This window comes from Carassius carassius, chromosome 20 (genome assembly GCF_963082965.1).
Source record: "Carassius carassius chromosome 20, fCarCar2.1, whole genome shotgun sequence".
Taxonomy (NCBI): domain Eukaryota; kingdom Metazoa; phylum Chordata; class Actinopteri; order Cypriniformes; family Cyprinidae; genus Carassius; species Carassius carassius.
In genome coordinates, this window is record NC_081774.1 from 4623545 (window position 1) to 4643943 (window position 20399).

General features: G+C 37.5%; 1 protein-coding gene across 22 annotated transcripts in view; it reads right to left on the reverse strand.

Annotated features, from left to right (window-relative positions):
• Positions 1 to 20399, reverse strand: part of LOC132096108 (muscleblind-like protein 1) — a 62619-nt gene that overhangs the window by 23393 nt on the left and 18827 nt on the right. For 16 of the 22 annotated variants that reach the window (XM_059501290.1, XM_059501288.1, XM_059501289.1 and 13 more), the window contains exons 1-2: positions 17240 to 17443; positions 7510 to 8103 (exon numbers count right to left, since the gene is read on the reverse strand). In XM_059501290.1, the coding sequence (XP_059357273.1) occupies positions 7510 to 7683 (174 nt within the window). In that variant the 5' untranslated portion in view covers positions 7684 to 8103; positions 17240 to 17443. Of the gene's footprint in view, positions 1 to 7509; positions 8104 to 16468; positions 16751 to 17239; positions 17444 to 20399 lie in introns of those variants that run through there. The other 6 variants (XM_059501273.1, XM_059501274.1, XM_059501271.1 and 3 more) reach the window with 5 other exon arrangements.

Below are 20399 nucleotides of genomic sequence, written 5' to 3' on the forward strand. Positions count from 1 at the left end.
TCAATTGTTCATTAGATGGATTGCCTGAGGGAAGAAACTTTTCCTGTGTCTGGTCGTTCTGGTGCTCAGTGCTCTGTAGCGTCGACCAGATGGCAACAGTTCAAAGAGGGAGTGTGCTGGATGTGAGGGGTCCAGAGTGATTTTGCCAGCCCTTTTGCTCACTCTGGATTAGTACAGTTCTTGAATAGACGGGAGGGTTGAACCGATGATTCGCTCAGCAGTCCGGACTACCCTCTGTAGTCTTCTGAGGTCAGATTTAGAAGCTGAGCTGAACCAGACAATGGTTTCGATGATGGTGGAGTAGAACTGTTTCAGCAGCTCTTGTGGCAGGTTAAACTTCCTCAGCTGGCGAAGGAAGTACAACCTCTGCTGGGCCTTTTTCACAATGGAGTCAATGTGAATGTACCACTTCAGGTCCTGAGAGATAGTGGTGCCCAGGAACCTGAATGACTCCACTGCAGTCACAGTGCTGTTCATGATGGTGAATGGGGGGAGTGCAGGGGGGTTTCTCCTGAAGTCCACGATCATCTCCACTGTTTTGAGTGTGTTAAGCTCCAGGTTGTTGAGAGTGCACCAGACAGCCAGCTCTTTAACCTCCTGTCTGTAAGCAGACTCGTCACCGTCCTGAATGAGGCCGATTAGTGTGGTGTCGTCTGCAAACTTCAGGAGCTTGACAGAGGGGTCCTTAGATGTGCAATCGTTAGTGTACAGGGAGAAGAGCAGTGAGGAGAGAACACAGCCCTGGGGAGCTCCGGTGCTGATTGTACGGGTGCTGGATGTGTATTTTCCCAGCCTCACTAGCTGCTGCCTGTCTGTCAGGAAGCTGTTGATCCACTGACAGATGGAGATGGAGATGGGCATGGAGAGCTGAGTTAGTTTGGGCAGGAGGAGGTTTGGGATGATCGTCTTAAAGGCCGAGCTGAAGTCCACAAACAGGATCCTCACATAAGTCCCTGGTCTGTCTAGGTGTTGCAGAACATAATGCAGTCCAATGTTTACTGCATTGTCCACAGAGCTGTTTGCTCTGTAGGCAAACTGAAGAGGATCCAGCACCAGTTTTTCAAATGACTTCATGACCACAGACGTTAGAGCCACAGGCCTGTAGTCATTTATTCCTGTAATTTTGGAATTATTTGGGATGGGGATGATGGTGGAGCATTTGAAGCATGAAGGGACTTCAGATTAATTCCTCTTTGCCACTTTGATCTCCTTTTCCAGTGTGTATTTAGCCTGTTTATACAAGACATTGTCCCCCTTCATGTAAGCATCTTCTTTGGCCTGACGGAGCTGTCTGAGTTTTGCAGTGAACCATGGTTTGTCATTGTTGTAATTTAGTTGAGTCCTGGTAGGAATGCATATATCCTCACAGAAACTGATATATGATGTTACGGTCTCTGTTAATTCATCCAGATCGGTGGCAGCAGCTTCAAAAATACTCCAGTCAGTGAGGTCAAAACAAGATTGTAAATCCTGCTCTGCTTCATTAGTCCATCTTATTATTATCATTATCAGTGTTGAAAACATTTGTGGTGATTAATATTTCAGAAGCTTGAAAGAATCACATTTATTTACATCTTTGGCTACATTCTAAAAATTCTACCATCATTTTTGTTAAAAATAATGCATTCATTCTGATTAAAAATAATAATTTCTTTAAACGTAACGACCCCAAACATTTGAATAGTAGTGTATTGTGTGAGTAATAATGTAGGATACCTATATTTTACTAAAAAAGAGGTGATATGTATATCATTTTAGTTAGAATCCATTTTCTTTTTCTTAAAGGTACAATATGTAAGTTTTCGCCATTAGAGATCACATTTTCAAAACAATAACAAAGGCAAATCTCGATGACGGGGCATGGAACGATGGGAGATGCCGTTTTGACAAATAATTTTCACGGATGATATTTGCTTACCTGTCTATTAAAATACACACGAGCATAGTCTCTGTCCAGTCCGAGGTTTTCGCGAAGTTCTCTCCATTTTGGAAATGCTACGCCGATATTTATTCTAGTTTTATTTCTGTGTTTGTCCCAATGCCTTCTCACCTAAGTTGGTGTATGTCTACATTTTTTTTATTTTCCATACTTACCAAAGTGTAATCGTGATCCATGATAACGTAAAGGCACAACAGTGACGTGCTGCATGCGGTATAACTTACACTTCCGCATTTCTCCACAAACATTGATGTAGAATTCATAAGCATAAGCCGAGGATAGCGCGGATATCGTGTCATTGATAGGCGACTATGACCAGGGACAATTCATTATTTAAAAACTGGAATTTCTCTGGATTTACAAATCTTTGGGAACTTTAAAAATAACGTATTTACATAACTGCATGAAATCTATAACACTGTGCAAGTGGTTTTTCGGTTATTTTATTACAAAAATCTTACATATTGTACCTTTTAAAATCTTAAATTTTATGTTGTACATGTCAAACCTGCAAACTAAATTAATTACATTTATTAATGATAATTATCACAAATAAATCTGCCATTATGTAATTCAGTTCATTAGACTAAATGTAGTCTGTGGGCAACAAATAACCAGAATTCAATTGAAGTGCGGTTGTGTACCAGCAAACAGCGCCATTAATCTGAGAAGGCCCCTCTGGTACGTTGCATAATTGCAAAAACTCAAGCCAAAATGGAAAGATAAGTGTTAAATGTGAGTACTGGTCCTCCCTACTACTGATTGATTTCCACTTCACCTCTGGCTTGTCGGATTGGAGCTTGTGAGGGCTGCTGGGAAGGGAATGCATATTTGGCTATATTCAGTCAAATGATTTGCATGATATGCAAATACACTGTTGAAAGCCTAGATACTTATTTGTGTTGTGTTTTTGGATGAGTGTGTGTGTTTGTCTGCACCAGGGTGTTTTAGATGCCTGGTCATGTGATACCTGTTCTAATTATATCATCTAAAAGAAGGCCATCCACGGTCTGCTTTAATCGTTAAGCTGTGAGCTGCCCTCATAAAGCGGTGACATACATAAAACCACTACATGAAACAGATTTGACGTGTAAAATGGGACGTACACTAACATCTGTCAAAAGTCTGTAAAGATTTTTTCTCTTCTAAAAAATGGGCTCAAAGTGGAAATACGATATTAAACATGACAAAAACTTTTTTTCCACTTCGAAGTTACAAATGCATAGCACACATTTACATAAAGTCATATGATTTTGGCCTCACAACGAGGTGTTTTCATGGATGAAGATGCACATATATGGCCTGTTCTGACCCACAGTTAGATCTTCCTGTTTCTCTGTTCCCGCCAAAACTTGTGCAGTGGCCATCTTGGCTCTGTGAGCCATATGGCTGGTCTGTTTCTCGTTAAGAGATGAGGAAACTGGCCAGCCGGCTCTAACATCTCTCACCCACATCAGCTTCACTCACCAGCCACTTTTCCACTCTATGATCTTCCATTTCGCTCGGGGGAAGTGTAAAACAGCACCAAATCCATACCCGTTCCTCTCTCTCTGAAAATCACTTATTTTTTTACAGGCTCCTTTTTCCTTCATATTAAAGCACTTCTTTTCTGTTGGTTTTATTTACTTTATTTTTTGTCACATTCGCTCTTTCTCTCTGTCAGTCTGGCAATATTTATACAGGCAGAGATAACAGATCTATCATTCTGTCAGATGGAAGGGTGATAGATAAAGCTGAGCTACGTGTGTGTGTGTGTGTGTGTGTGTGTGTGTGTGTGTGTGTGGACTTTGGCCCATGGCAGTCAGCGTCAGCAGCCTCACAGTGTGCTTTTCATCCAGCCAGCACGATTAAACATGGGCAAAAGAGCTGTCTCACACACACACACACAAAGACAATGTTCTTCTGTCCACATCTGCACTGAAACAATTTCTTTAGATCTTTACCTCTCTTGCTCTCTCAGACAGACACAAGCACATGAGGCCAGCACTAGATTCACGACTCTCACTGGCCTTTATTCACAGTAGATCTTCTCATACGACTCAAGTCGTCTGACGCAAAACACGTGTTCATCTGTTTTTTACTCTTCCTTCTTTAGAAAACAGTATTGTGGCTCTACCAGAGCTGGAGTATGATGGTATATATTATCAATTGTAACAAATTTTCTTGCCCTTTAGTTTGCATTTATTAGGTTCCAAACAAAAGGTCAACAAATTAATGTTTATTATATTTAATATATAAACCATTAATACTTTTATTCAGCAAGACAGCATTAAATTGATCAAAAGCAACAGCGAAGACATTTATAAAATGTTACAAAAAGTTTCTAGTGAAAAACAAAAACGCTGTTCTTCTGAACTTTATAGTTATCAAAGAATCCTGAAACAATGTATATTGGTTTCCACAAAAACATTATACAGAATTTTCATAAAATCCTGATTTGTCATCACAGGAAGAAATTAGATTTCAAATATATTAAAACAGAAAACACTTAATTTAAATTTTAACATTTAACAAAATGAATGTATTTTTGATGATAAATGCAGCCTTGGTGAGCATAAGAGAAAAAAAATCTAATCTAATATGATTGGATATATATATATATATATATATATATATATATATATATATATATATATATATATATATATATATATATATATATATATATATATATATATATATATATGCATGCTATTATTTTCATGGTAATGTCCAAAAACCTATAGTGCGTTTTTGTAAATGCTGTATATTTTGGAAAGGGTCTCGACTACTGCATGTGTCCAATATAAACAAATGTCTCTGTGTGTATGTATGTGTGAATGAGTGAGTGTGTGTCTGTGGAGGGGAACATCTGAAACATTGCCAAGGTTTCCCAGCAGACCTGAGATTTAACTTGAACCCCCCTGCCAGTGTCTGTGTGTGTGTGTATTTGCTTTTCTCCTGCCGTGTAAAAATAGATGGAAAATTACAAAGTGGCATTCCCTACTGCTCTGGAAGGAAGTGGTCATGCGCGCGCGCGCACGCACACACACACACACACTCACACACTTACAGTACGTGGTTGTTTGCAAAGTCCTGGTGATAAAACTGAACACCTAATAAACTCATAACTGACGTTTTTAATATTTCAGCAAATTTAAACATTTTAATAATTCAGCACATGTGGTCTTTTTAATATTTAACTATATTTAGTTATATGAATAATTTAGTAACTCCACACTAAGCCAAACACTGGACGACATAAACCAGAATAATGGATTAGTGGAACTTCACAGGAGCTCCTTCTGGACAGATGTGACATAGGCCATAATTCATTTATCAAAGCATAAGGCGTAAACTGGAAAAACCTTTTAGACATGCTTGCTAAGACAAATCACTATTATTATTGCTCATGTGTTGGATTAGATGGTTTGCAAAACTCATTTCATTTGCGCTAAGAACATGAATGATACATCAGATTATGTGGATTAATGAGGAAAAGTGTGTCTTTGATGGAAGATAAAAAAAGGGGAAAAACCCATAGATAAAGGAAAACACCCATATTAACAACCTAGCAACCAACTAGCAATACCCTAGCAACCACCCAGCACACCTTAACAACACTCTAAAAATGTTGTAAACAACTTAGCAACTGCAGAAATGTCCAGCTCACATTTTCTTCAGAAAAAAAATAAAAGAAATAAATGTTAAATACGTGAAAAAAACTTGATAATTTATAAATATTTATTTTAAATGTATTTCTTTTAAATAATTTATACATTATATAAGAAATGTTTTAAGATGCTTGTTTTACTTTATATAAAATATGATGCTAATTATAAAAATATAAAATACAAATGGTTAATTACTTAAAACATACACGCTAATAATTAAACAAAATAGCAACACTTATCAAATTCACATTAGCAGTGTTTATAATTTATCGCCAGAACATTGTGACTTTCGTTTGAAATAACAAAAGATAAATTAACAAGTGTCCATCGATTAAAATATCTGTTATCCCTCTATAAACACCAAACAATTCATGTATCTAAATGGCAGGACCCTAGTTTCTTCTGCTAGGCATAACAGACTTCTCTGTCTTTCTGAGAGGGCCAGTCTTGGGGTCCTCACTGATGGATGTGGTTTTTGGTGTTATTAGAGGGAAAAGCAAAGGGCTTTTTTTTTGTGGCAATGATCATCAGTTTTGATAACAATCATGACAACAATGCTTGTGTGTTGCCTCCAATACTTTCTTCCCATAGGAATTGTGGTCTAGACTACTACGCTTGTAAAAGAAATTCCCACATAAAAGTCCCTGCACTTTACAGTGCAGTTGACTTACATTTTTATATAGTGTGTGGAATGCTCATGTTAACATCCAAAGTAAGTAGGAAGAAGGAATTTATGGCTTAAGCCTGTGCTGTGTCATTCTGAGGTAAAACACCAAGCCATTTATATCTTGCTTATTTTCATGCTGATAAAAGTGCTATTTGACTAGTAAAGTGAGTAAACTAGAAAAACCTGGTAAAATATATATCATTATATATAATAAAATATCTATAATTAATGAATGAACAAGTCTGAACATTTGCATTAAAGGGAACCATTCTTTAAAACCAAAAAATGTTGTGGCCTAGTAGTTGGCTCACATGATTTGACATTAAAGGGTTACTCCACCCCAAAATGAATTACCCCCCTGTCGTTCCAAACCCGTACAAGCTTAGTTCGTCTTCGGAACACAATTTAAGATATTCTGATGAAAACCGGGAGGCTTATGACTGTCCCATAAACTGCCAAGTAAATTACACTGTCAACGTCCAGAAAAGTATGAAAGACATCATCAGAATAGTCCATCTGCCATCAGTGGTTCAACCGTAATGTTATGAAGCGACGAGAATACTTTTTGGCAGTCTATGGGACAGTCACAAGCCTCCCAGATTTCATCCAAAATATCTTAAATTGTGTTCCGAAGACAAACTAATATATATATATATATATATATATATATATATATATATATATATATATAGAGAGAGAGAGAGAGAGAGAGAAAATAATACATGTAAAAAGAATGTGTCAAATGATCAAAAATAAAATAAGAGCATCCAATAAAAAAAAAATTAAAATGCAGAGATTAAAATAAGAACAATAATAAAATATATATAAAAATAAAATTAAAATACATAATAAAAATAAAATTATAAATATAATAATTTGACCAAAAGTGGGCATACTGATGCAGGCCATGACAAATCTAGCCTAGCATGCAAAATATTTTAGTCCGGCCTCTCCTTATATTTCCCTGTCTTTCCTCTGCTATATTTATGAAAAAATTGATAGGTCAAAAATTTGTAAAACAATAATAATAATAACAATATTATTATCATATACATAATACAAATAAAATAATAATTCAAAAATATTAATAATTATAATAATAAATAGAATCATATGACCAAAACTGGACATACTCGCTTAAGATCAGACAAGAACGATTTCAGCCAGAAATTGAAATAAATTTTGTTGCCATAAATCTAGATACCCGAAATACCTGCAAACGGCAGACTCAAGTCTGAGGTGTTTCTTACCTTCAGTGAGTCAAAACATGCGATGACTCTCCCATTCTCCACCTGGCAGCTCTTGGCGGGATGTGCAAACTTGCACTCAGCATCGGAGCGAGCGCACGTTCCCCGCTGAAACTCCCGACACACCTCCAGCGTCAGCCATTTCGTGTCCCGCATGTGAGCCATGTTCATCGCCATCTCAACACGCTTTAGTGGCAAGCAAACTTCAATCCCTAATATCCCAAAGTGCTTTGGGTGTGCTTGTGTTTGTCCTTCTGAGAATGTTCCTTTCCTTCTTAGATCATTAAGCTCCTCTTTCCTTGTGGATGCACACCATGCCAAAGCAAAAAGAAAAAAAAATGTTGCTGCTATGAAAAAGAGAACTGCAGTAATGGATCCCAAAGCAAAAATCCTTGAATCTTATTGGCTGATTCAACAGTGCCCACTTCAGCTCTGTGTGTTTGTGTAGGGGTCGTTCGGGGTCACAGAGATTGTGGGGTTGTGCGAGCAGTCCTTTCACTGATGTGGGCAGCAAGCAGGCAGGAAAGCTGAGCCTGGTACTATAAGCAGGTCCAAGCAGCGGCAGACGCAAGAGAGGACACGATACTCAGTACCCACCTGCAACACACAAAACCACAGAACAGCTTAGAAAGACCTTCCTAAAGGACTCTTCAGCAAACCAGTTTGTGATTTACAGTTGGGCAATGTCTTCAAATTTGACAGACGATGTCTACAGTGAAACATCGTGATGGACGATGACATCAGCAGGGGCGAGCGGGGCGGGGGGATAGGGGGAGGTGTGCCTGAAGCGTGAATCTTTATATGGGAAAACAACGAATGATTCCTAACACCAGGTCTACACCGGATGTGAGTGGTGTGGCGCTACACAGTAAACTGCTGCCGCGTTCTATTTATGACATGCTGACAGAAATTTCTAATGATTTTCAAAGGTCCCTTTGTCGCATCCAGTGTAGAAGTCTTTAGCTGATGCAGCATGGCACAACACAACAACTTTTAGTCCGATGAACTTTTAGTCCGATGTAGACTGTGTGTGGAGAGATGACGGAGGACGATGGCAAATGGTACTGAGGATGTGCAAATCAATGACAAACATATAATCTTGTAAAATGTGTGGTAAGTACAGCCGCTCCATAGTATAAGTACAGTACGTGTGATCACAAATCTCAAAAGTCATAGTGAAAGTAAGCGATTGTGCATTCAAAAAGGGGCGTTGGGGAGGACATCACGATGTCGGTGCAACAATGTGATGTCTATTGGCCATCGGCGATGGCATTTTGTATATATAAGATAATTATTTTTGGACAAGAGTTGGACCTTTAAACACAAAAATGTACCTTTGTATAGTGTTTGTGTGTGTGTGTATACACTAGTCAACATTTGAAGTGGATTAAAGTTGTCCTAAAAACAAAATCCAAAATGCGTTCTTGTCTTAGGACAACTTTGATGAACTTAAAATGTTGACTACTGTATAACTGATTGACTCAAGTTTTTATATTACTATCTTTAAAAATTATAAACCGCCTAATAAACTTACACATTAAACAAATACAAATATAAATCTAATGAATTTAAGAAAAGGGGCAAAGAAGAATTTTCCTGGTTTTAAAGGTCCCCTTCTTCGTGATTCCATGTTTTAAACTTTAGTTAGTGTGTAATGTTCTTGTTAGAGTATAAATAATATCTGTAAAATTCTAAAGCTCAAAGTTCAATGCCAAGCGAGATATTTTATTTAACGGAATTCGCCTGCAAAAAACGACCCGTTTGGACTACATCCCTCTAGTTCCTGCAATAATGACGTCACTAAAACAGTTTTTTGACTAACCTCCGCCCACATGAATTCACAAAAAGGGGGGCGTGGTCTTGTTGCGCTCTGACGGAGGAGGAGGAAGAGCTGCGTTTGTGTTTGTTGCCATGTCGTTGAAACGCTGTTATTTTCATCTCGGAGTCCAATCATCTTAGTTTGGCCTTCCCAGGGACGCTGTACTTGGAGATTAACTTCCTCAATCTGAATCAGTTTAATGCCGGATTCGCACAAAGATTATTCTTGAAAGATGGAGCAGTTCCCTCTTTGTCTGGAGAAGGCGTTGTTTATGGACCACAACCGGTAAGTGTATTTTATTATTTAAGTTGGTGCGTTTAACAGTTTCTGTAACTTATTACACAAAGGGCAACGCTGTTTAGCTTTGTTAACTAGCTGTTAGGGCTGTGCAAAAAAAACGAATGCGATTTTCATGCGCATCTCGTCAGTAAAAACGATCCTGTGATTATAAGTACATCTCCAGCACATGCTCCTGCCTCACTTGCTTCTAAAAACTAGTCCAATCGCACGTTTCCAGGAGGGCAGCGCACACTCAGCTGCTGTCGAATCACAACACAGGAACCGCTGGCCCAATAAGAACTCGTTACGTATTTCTGAAGGAGGGAATTTATAGAACAAGGAAGTCATCAGCAATTGTGTGAAAACTACTGTGTTTTTTTACACGCGAAACATGAACATGTTATATTGAACACTGTAAACACAATCAAAGCTTCAAAAAAGCACGAAAAATTGGACCTTTAAATCTTTTATAAATGTAAGGTTAAAAAGTTTGGGTACTGAAATTATTTCAAACTTCTATTTAAAACTATGAAAAAAAAGCACACAAAAAAACAATTACATTTACTGAAAAAGCAAATCAAGCTTAAAAACGAACAAACCCTAAAACAAATAAAGATAAAATCATTTATCCTTTAAATGTATCCTTTAAAACTAGAAAAATTGCATTTTTTAAATCATCCTATGGGACAGAAAAGTTCCCCTAACTGAAGAAGAATCATCTACATACTGTATAATTCTTAAAATTTATTTTAAAATAGCACGTGAAATGGAATGCATTCTGCAACAACAAGCAGTTCAAACTATATCATGCCACATTATCAGCACATGAACTCCATGAGGCTATCACATGACATCTGTTTACTTCAGCTAGCAATGTCCGGTGGTTATCATCTCAGAAATAAAAATTTTACATTTTGGATCCAGTTTCATGTAAAAACTGATTAAGTTGGGTGCATCACCGTATGAGACTTAATATTCGAAGCATATAATACTGCATATTTTGGTAGATAAAGTATATTATCCAGGTGTTTCATGCATACAGAAAATGCGCAATTCACTGGAATTATACTAATCTTGCATACTATTTAGGCCAGATAGCATGAGTAGAATTGGAACGTAGCTCATCCTCCACTTTATCTCACTATCTCTCTCTGTCACTCATTCTCTATTAGACTTTCACCACCTGCATAAATCCTTCACACTCCTAAAAAGGCCCAACACACACCTCACTGACACACACACTGGGATCTCTTACACAAACACACACACACAAAGAAGCCCTTCACAATCTGAAGTTTCAGTCCAGCTTGAGGAAAACCAATCAAAATAGCACATCACAACTACAGCTAAGAGCTTCAACATATTATTTAACAGAGACTGAGAAATTGGAAAGTGAACGACGAGGTCATTTCCTGTCCCTCTGAAGTATTGCACGACTCGCGGTGAGCCAATAATAGGAAGAGATGAAGCAATGTTTCTCGGCCACATGCCAGTTAAGAGCATCAGCTCTGTATGAGAGCGGGTGAGAGAAAACACCTTTACCAGAGAGAAAAAAAAAAAAACCCATTAGGACATAGTTACTCCAGTTATTGTTATTAAAATTGTGCTAGCTTGGTATTAGCCACCAGTTGCATTTAAAAAAGAAAAGAAATTAACAGAAATTACAAAGTTTCTTATACAGCGAGTCATATCTAGAGACCAGAATATCATTGAGACTTGAAATGGCCTCTTTTGAATTGGGACAGTAAGAAACCACCATAAAAAGTAACCAAAATACAAATACAAACAGTGTTGGGGGTAATGCATTACAAGTAACGAGGGTTACGTAATCAGATTACTTTTTTCAAGTAACTAGTAAAGTAACGCATTACTTTTTAATTTACAAGAAAATATCGGAGTTACTTTTTCAAAAAAGTAACGCCAGTTACTTTGTATTCCCATTTTTTGACTGACAAGCCTCCTGTTCCCATATTGGGAGAAATCGGAAGTATGGAGGCGCTGTGTGAACATGATGTTACTGTAGTTCTAGACTAAATGTGAATGTGCATTAATTCATCCCACTCACAAAAAAACAAAAAACAAAACAGATTTAGTATTCATCAAAATTAATCAAAACAGTGAAATGCAAACTCAGAATATGACGCAAACCTACAATAACTAAATATATTAAATAACACAAATGTATCTATTCCCATTTTATTAACAGTGTCTTTGCTGCTGACCTTTAATGATCCAGTTCAACCATACTAATAATTAAAAAATGACTTTAGATAAACTAACAATTGTGCTTCATTGTTTTTTTTTTTATTGCTGAAGAGTGTTGAACCTTCTTCTCCTGTGTTCTACTGTACAGACGGGAATTTACTTTTCCTTCAGCCTGAGGTTTATTCATTACACTTTTTGGTGTGAAAGGGCTTTTACATTTGCTATAAATAGAACTTCTTATATTAAAAACAATCAAGCCCTGCTCATATTTAAAAAGTAACGTGAAAGTAACGCAAAAGTAATGTAACATTACTTTCCATAAAAAGTAACTAAGTAACGTATTTAGTTACTTTTTTAGGGAGTAATGCAATATTGTAAGGCATTACTTTTTAACTTTCCCCAACACTGAATACAAAATACTTAATAATAGGGGTGTAACGGTACGCAAAAATCATGGTTCGCTACGTACCTCGGTTTTAAAGCCACGGTTCGGTTCATTTTCGGTACAGTAAGGGAAAGAAATGCAAACATTAAACTGCTGGTTGTTTATTACTATAAACTTTTTTAAACAATTTTTTTACACTTTTTTTAAATACTTTTTAATAAAATATATATAAAATAAAAAAAGAATAAGAAATAAAAAACTGCTGAAAAGTTCTCCACTAAAATAAAATACTCTCAGTCTCAAACCAATATCATATAATAAAATATAATGAAAAATATAAATAAATAACTATGATTACAGTGCAGCATTACCAATCCCAGCTTGTAGGCCTGCTCATATTTTTAAAAAAAATATATTTTATCTTTTCCAAAGTGTAAAGTGCAGCATCAACCGTTTCAGTTTTTAGACCTGCTCAGATTTCGTTATTGCGTTGGACCGATCGGAATTAAGAGCAAAGGTCTGTTTAAATATATATATATATATATATATATATATATATATATATACATACATACATATATGTTTGAATTACAATAGTTTTTTTCCTAGTTGTAGTAATGTTCACACTCGCGTGATGCCTTTTGAAAACCTAATGCCGGTGACACACTGGCATATTGCACCTGTCAAACATAGTCTATTTTGCCGTCAATACTGTTGACGAGGCAGCAGAAACGCCATGCTCACGCCACGCAGCCAGTGTGTCACCGGCCTTAGAATCAGCTGCAGGGCGGGATTTGCGCTGAACGCGGAGACTTCCTAACTTAATATGTTCGTTTGAAAACACGAAAAATGTACTTATGTTCCGCGCACAAAATATTGCATTCGTTCATTCGGTACACACGTGCACCATACCGAAAGCCCTGTACCGAAACGGTCCGGTACGAATACACGTACCGTTACACCCCTACTTAATAACCATCCACAACAAACTGCTAAAAACCAGTCTGAACTTCTTGGCAAAAAGGTCTGCATGTGGGAGTAACACTAACCATATACAGAAAATGTTACAAATCTAAAAAAGTAAATAAATAAATTTAATTAGTATTTTTCAGCAGAAACAAATAATTAAAATTCATAATTATATAAAATACATGCTGAAAAATTATTGTGGAAGTACACTATAAAACAAAAACAAACGCATGTGTACACGCAATGAACTTTAAAAGACACAAATGTCCACAACACACACACAAAAAAGCCCTGTTTATGGAATTAAATATTTTAATCCGATAAGACTGGATCCTGGGAACACTGAATACCCCAAACAGGCTAAATGATTTTGTGAAATGAAAAGAAAGTGATCGCTCTGGATAATGTGAATCCATGAGCCTTGCAGCATGATCCTGATCTCATGCCTGCGTTATCTGTGTTTACTGAGAAGAGGAATAATCACCATGACAATTAAAGGAAATTCATGCTCAGACTTGGATTGTACTTAACGATCCTCGTCTTCACTTGAACATGATGCTGTTTCTTTGGTCTTTTCTTTTAGTTAAATTATTTGGCTATTATGTCACCGTATCTCTCCCACAATCCTTTGCAGTGGAATAACAATTCTTAGAAGTTGCTGCAAGGTCAAACAAGAAGAGAAAATAAGACTGATAGTGAGGGAGAGAGAGAATGATCTGGAAGTGTGCCAATCAAAGCCCATTAAAAAGTCAACCATTTTTGCCACTGGGAGGAGAACTGGATGTTATGTTCTCTTTTCAGACATGGAAACTATTTCAATGATTCACATGAATGAGATATTAAGTGTGCATTGTTGTTGCACTTTGGCTTATGGATTTATTTACGTCTGAACTCCTCTCTAATATGCTCCTGCCAGTGAGAAATGCTTGATTGAACATTTGATTTCCTGTGGCTCTGTTTGTAATTCAACAGCCGTGCAATATTAAAGACCAGCTTTTTAAATGCAGGAATTATAATGGAAGGTTCAAATCAGTCTTAGATTAGTATGTGTCTAGGAAACAGAAAGAAAAAATACTCTCCCTGCACAGAGCTTTGACACTTCAAATATGCAGAGTATTCATATTAAAAAAAGTAGTGTTTGATGGCGATTTTAAATCACATCTGTAAACAAACTAGCTACATCCTGAGCATATGGGAAATCGTTACCATTTAAGGCTGAAAAAAGTGTGTCATTAATGAGCTGTACCAACACTTTTATAAATGGTAGGATACAGAACTGCAAAACTTACTGTATGATGTCATACAGTATGATGTCATAGAACTTTTATAGGTTCCAAAAATAACTTCATGCAGTTTGTTGTATATCCTATATAAAGCTTTTGTTGCTTTAAAAAACCCAATCCGCTGATCTTCAACTTCTTCAAATCTCCAAAGAACCATGCAACCCAAGAACCTTATAGCCCAACCTTGTAAAAATCCCCAAATTAAGGTTGTATGATGCACATCACCACTATTTTTATGATCAAACCATAGGACTAAACTTTCATGAACAAATCTGTTGGTTTATTTCAGAAAAATGCTCAAAACCATAACCTTATAAGTAAATTATAAAGAATGTGGTTACGGTAGCCATTGACTTCCAGTACGGTAGCCATTGACTTCTAGTATTTTATTTTATTTTTTTCATATTATGGAAATAAATGGCTACCATCAACATTCTTCAAAATATCTATTTTGTGCTCAGCAGAAGAAAGAAACACAGGTTCAGAGTAAATGATAACACGATTTACATTTTTGGGTGAACTATCCCTTTAAGGCATGCCTTAAGAATTTTACTTAGGCAAACAATGGATTTTATGATGTCAATATGCAATTCAAAATGCACCTGATCTGGAAGCAGGCATCATGTGGATGTTCTAAAATTCTGATTACAATTTCTCCAATTTCAGCTGAACCCAAATCAGCATTTTTGTTTTTGTTTTCTAGCATTAATGCATAAAGGAACTGGCCTGAATCTGGGTGGAGTGCTTGATCAGAAAGGTGTGCAGGCAAACGGAGATGGTTATCTAACCCACAGCCTTCCATCGTTTGACTCAGATGTGTGTAGGTGATGATTGCCATGTTGAAAAGGGTTGAAAATAGTATCATCACCATGGTTACACAGCACAAAGCTTCAAGCAAAAGCCCTTCTACCCAGTAACCCAGAAACAAGCACAGCTCTAAACGTTTTACAAAGCTGTGTGAATTGGAGAGGTCAAATGTTAATTATTTTTGACATACCATTTATTATCTACTCAAATGATAATAGTTAACAATTCAGTTTGATAAGAGTTGGGAATTTATCAAAACAATAAGTAATTTTTTGTAAGTAAGCTCTCTAAAAGTTGAACGATCAAACAAATCTTGACACGTCCAACACGTGGCCGCCATCAGACATATTTTTATTAGTGGCATTAAAAACAACAGGCACATTTGCATGCAAAAACACCCCAAATAAAACGTGAAGACTATAAAAATGCAAGAATGTTGCCTAGACAAAAAGCAAGATGAACAACCAGATGTACTACCTAGCGCAGGTGCAAAACATGTATCACCTCAATAGTTGTTTAACAGCTAGCATATGGGATTAAACCAACAATTAACTTAAAAGAATATTTTTACATCAACTTTACAATCCATGGGAATTCACAGTTGACATCTGCGATGTAGAGCTAGTCTAAACAGAATCTAATGCAAAATATAGTGAAGTGTGCTTGCATCAGGGTTGCCAGGTTTACACAAGAAAACCCGCAAAAAATCTACTCAAAACTAGCCCAATCAAGTTTCGAGGGGTCCCCAATTTTAAATCGCGTTCCGGGGGTAAAATACAAGTTTTTTGGAGGGGTTCCCCTGCCAGAATTCGCATTCCAGGGGATAAATATCATGTTATTGGAGTCGCTTCAACCCGCGGACATGGATAACAACAGCGGCTGCTACAGCATTAAAGTAGCCAAATTCCTCAGGAAAACCGCGGACTTGGCAACACTGGCTTGCACGTGCTTATTTTCGCAACACTTTCACTTTCTCAACTACAGCACGCCATCGACAAAACCCAAAGACTTGGCGCCAGACCACCCTGACAGAATATTTCTTTATTTTTCTTACCCCCCCCCCCCCAAATAATGGCATCTTCAAACAACCAAAACAATTGCTTTAATCATATGCCACCAATCAACATTGACTTCTCAGCGACGACATTAGTCTCTAAATACTCTGCAGCACGGTGAAACAATAACCCGTGCAAGTGCACTAAAAGTCAGTATAACCTGTTCTTAAGCAATCCTTCCTCACATATTTCCGTTTCAATGCAGCCGACGAGCAGACCTGCGAGAGCTGCAATCCATAGGTTTCTCTCTGCAGTGAGAGCGTTCAGCGTTTTACTTACATGGCTGCACGGAAGAGTGACGCACTCAGACAGAAGTGAAAACCTGCGTCAACATCTCTCTCCCCTCTCTTCTCTTCTCCCTCTCGCAGACAGTTACGCTCTCGCACACACGCCCCCGTGCAGTCCGGGTGCCTGACTGGACTGGGTCCTACCGCTCTAAAATCTAGCACGAGCCATATTAGGAAACAGCAGTTAAACATGTCACACGTAATTTACATGCATGGGAGTGGAGAGCGTGGCTATGTCATAAGAGGGGAAAAAACCCTGCACGCGCTGGAACGCACATAAAACAAACAGAAGGGAAGTGAGACCAGGGAGGGGGGTTAAAAAGGAGAAGTGCTCTCAGGTTCAACAGATAACCCAATTGCAAACTCGCCGCTGTCTAAAGTAGCCGCTCGCTCAAGGTTAGGGGAGTTTCCTGTCAAAAGCACACGCGCAACTTTTTCGAATGCAGCTGAGATTCCCCACGTCGTGCCGTGATGTTTACGATCGCTTAGACATAAACTATAGTTCACCACAAAAGCACCATTTAAAGTTAAAAACAGCCCGCACAGACTGAACAACCCCCAATCCCAAACCTACGAAGCATGCAAAAGTGGTGCAATGCTGTTAGATCTGCAAAAGACAAACGGTATAGAACAGGAGTTCTTACCTCTCACATCATGATTAGTATTGAGCGCGCGTATATGTGTGTGAGAGATCAGACACGGGCGGCAGGCCGCGACAGCAGAACCTCAGGCACCGGGTGGACCATTCTCAGAGAGGAGGAGAAAAAGAGAGAGACAGATAGAGAGAGAGACAGAGCGCTTAGGCTGCGCGTGTGGCTGCTGGTTTCGCCACGGTCTGTGTGTGTGTGTGTGTGTGTGTGTGTGTATGTGAGGCGAGAGTCTGTGAGAAACAGCAGCACTGCGCAGAGCACCGAGCTCGAGCGCCAATCACGCTGACTGGAACCGCCCACCGACACAACCAGGAAGTGCTGCAGCCACTATTCTGTGAGGTCCTCAGAGAGAAGAAAATGAGAAGAGGAGGGGACAAAAGGAAGGGAAGGGAGGTAAAGAAACGAGTGTGCTTGTAAGATTACACCATGCTTCCCCAGGAGTCTGTCTGCGTTGGACACCAGACTGCAGTGGGACACGCGCACACACAAAGCTGCACACCTGGTGCATTGTGCAGCAACCTTATCTGCTGCTGGGAAAGACAGGATTTGGTCTTAATTCGACTTCGAATCATCACTACCTGGGTTATGGCCATTTCGATAGGTTAATATATCATTGAATGAAGCCTTTTCCCAATAATCCGCTTTGAAAAGTGTGATACATTTACACCATTTGCTAGGCCTATATAATGACCTGAAGGAGAACTGGGTTGTGTTCATTTATCTTACTGATGTTAATACTAACAAACTCCCACATGGCCGGGATTTAGAGTCACTTTAAACTACACAATACTTTCCTGGACGGCAATAAAGCCTTGAAGCTGGAACATTAATTCATTATCTTTAAGAAAAAGCTTTATTGCATTATTTGCATACTTGAGCCTCACCCAGCAATGACTGCGGTTATGACTCTGTCTGACTGCTGGAAAAATGACACGCAACTCAGGATGGAGTAATCTCAATAATAAAGGGACATTTAGAGCTTTTTCTGCAAAAGTCAATAGAAAAAGGAAATCCTAACTCTGCTGTTGTTCACCCGCCCTTCGACACAAGGAATTTGTTTTGGAGAACTGTTTAAAGATTCACTTACGAAGCCAGTTCAGGGAAGTGTGCAAAGCTCAAGTGTGTGTGGGGTCAGAAGAGCTGTCGTACTGATGGGCACTTTTAAGTCTACAGCTTGAGGGCCTAAAATGTCAACAGCATTTTTTAACTTTAAGTAGCCTAAGTAATTATTTATTTATTTTCTGTTTAAATAATTTTAGTACCTTAACCTAAACTTATTTCAGTTAGTGGCCAATACAACATTTCTTTCTTTTTTTTTCTAATATTTTTCTAATGTTTTGTCTTATATTTATATTTTATTTAAGCTTTATTTCTGTCTAAAAACCATCCATTTTACAAAGGAAGAGATCATTTGGAATGACCAACCACAAATTGTTTTATTTTTAAAGGGAAAGTTCACCCCAAAAATTAATTACTCACCATCATGATGTTCCAAACCCATAAAACCTCTGTTCAACTCTGGAACACAAATGAAGATATTTTTGATGAATTCTGAAAACTCTCTGATGCTCACATAGACAGCAATGTAATTACCACGATCAAGGTCCAGAAATATAGTAAGGACATCTTTAAAATAATCCATGTGACATCATATTTCTGGACCTTGATCGTGGTAATTACACTGCTGTCTATAGGAGCGTCAGAGAGTTAAAATATCTTCATTTGTGTTCCGAAGATGAACAGAGGTTTTATGGGTTTGGAACGTCATGACGGTGAGTAATTAATTACAGAATTTTTGGATGAACTATCCCTTTAAGCACATTTATGTCAGAATGCAAAACGTGTAAATTTCTGGGTCAATTTATCTGAAAAAAGTTGTTAATAGTTTATCTGTAATGGCTGATATACCGGTGTGGCGAAAAACAAAAACAAAAAAACATTTTTTTAATTGCAGAGAAACACAATACAACCAAAACATTAGCCAAACATAAAAAAAGAAATTGTAGAGGTCAATCAAATCAATCCAAATTATATCAATCATTCACTTTCTCTCAATCATTCAATCATTCATTCAATTTGAGTAATTAAAACAGAAAGAATATACCAACTAAAACATCTGTTATTTATGGCATACATAATAACACCTATTATAAATTATGCCTTTTAGCATCTTTGTTTCAGCTTTGTGCTTGAATCGTATGGGTAAATAATAAAACATAACCTTACTTGAATATAAATGGAAATATCTTTTGACATCATAAAATGAATTCTTGTTTAAATACAACTGTAAAGTCAATTCCCCATGTCTAAACATCAGGGTGGTTCATGTGGCCATTTAAACACCTAATAAACACAATTTTAGTCGTATACACTATATGTTTTCCTTTTAATGGAAAACATTCATGTGAACTACAGTAGGCCTGATATCAGAATGTTTAGCCTGATTAGGTACTCTTTCGCTGGGATCAGTGATAAATTTATGATAATTTATGCAGTTGACACCAAGAGCAAGGCTACAGTCCAACTCTGGTTTATATTAACAACCACACAAACACACACATACACTCTCATTTCGCTCTGACTACCTCTTTCCCCATTACCTTCAACAGACTGATTCATTTCAGATATTACACATAAAGGAAAATTTCTTATCCAATAATTCCTGTCTTATTCCTTTCCACTCATACTTTTGTGTCCTCATACTTCTAAAATTTGTTCTGGTATCAAGAGTGATGAAAGTAAGAGAAATAGTCACACGAGAAGAAAAGATGGTCATACTTTCCACTGAAACAACTCTCACTCGCTCTCTAGTTGTTAAATGGAAATCTATTAGCAGACTGCTAAAATGGCCAAACACTCAAGTTTTGCATCCTTTTAATTTAACATGTGCATCTCTCTAAAGGATTGGGATAAAACTAGCTAAATGTTAAAACTTATTAACGTTTTTTCAAGTAACAAAATCTTGTTCAGCCAGTTTCAAAACAGTCTGGCATTGAATCTTGTAAAGCTGGGAAGTCTGATTAATTTCAGTGAATTAGTCTGTTCATAGGGATTCATGCAAATAATGATTCAGTGATCAAGTAAATAATATGCTGATTCATTTTAACCTCTGAGTATTTTTTATTTGAAGCAAAATTTTTAGCTGAACGCTCCT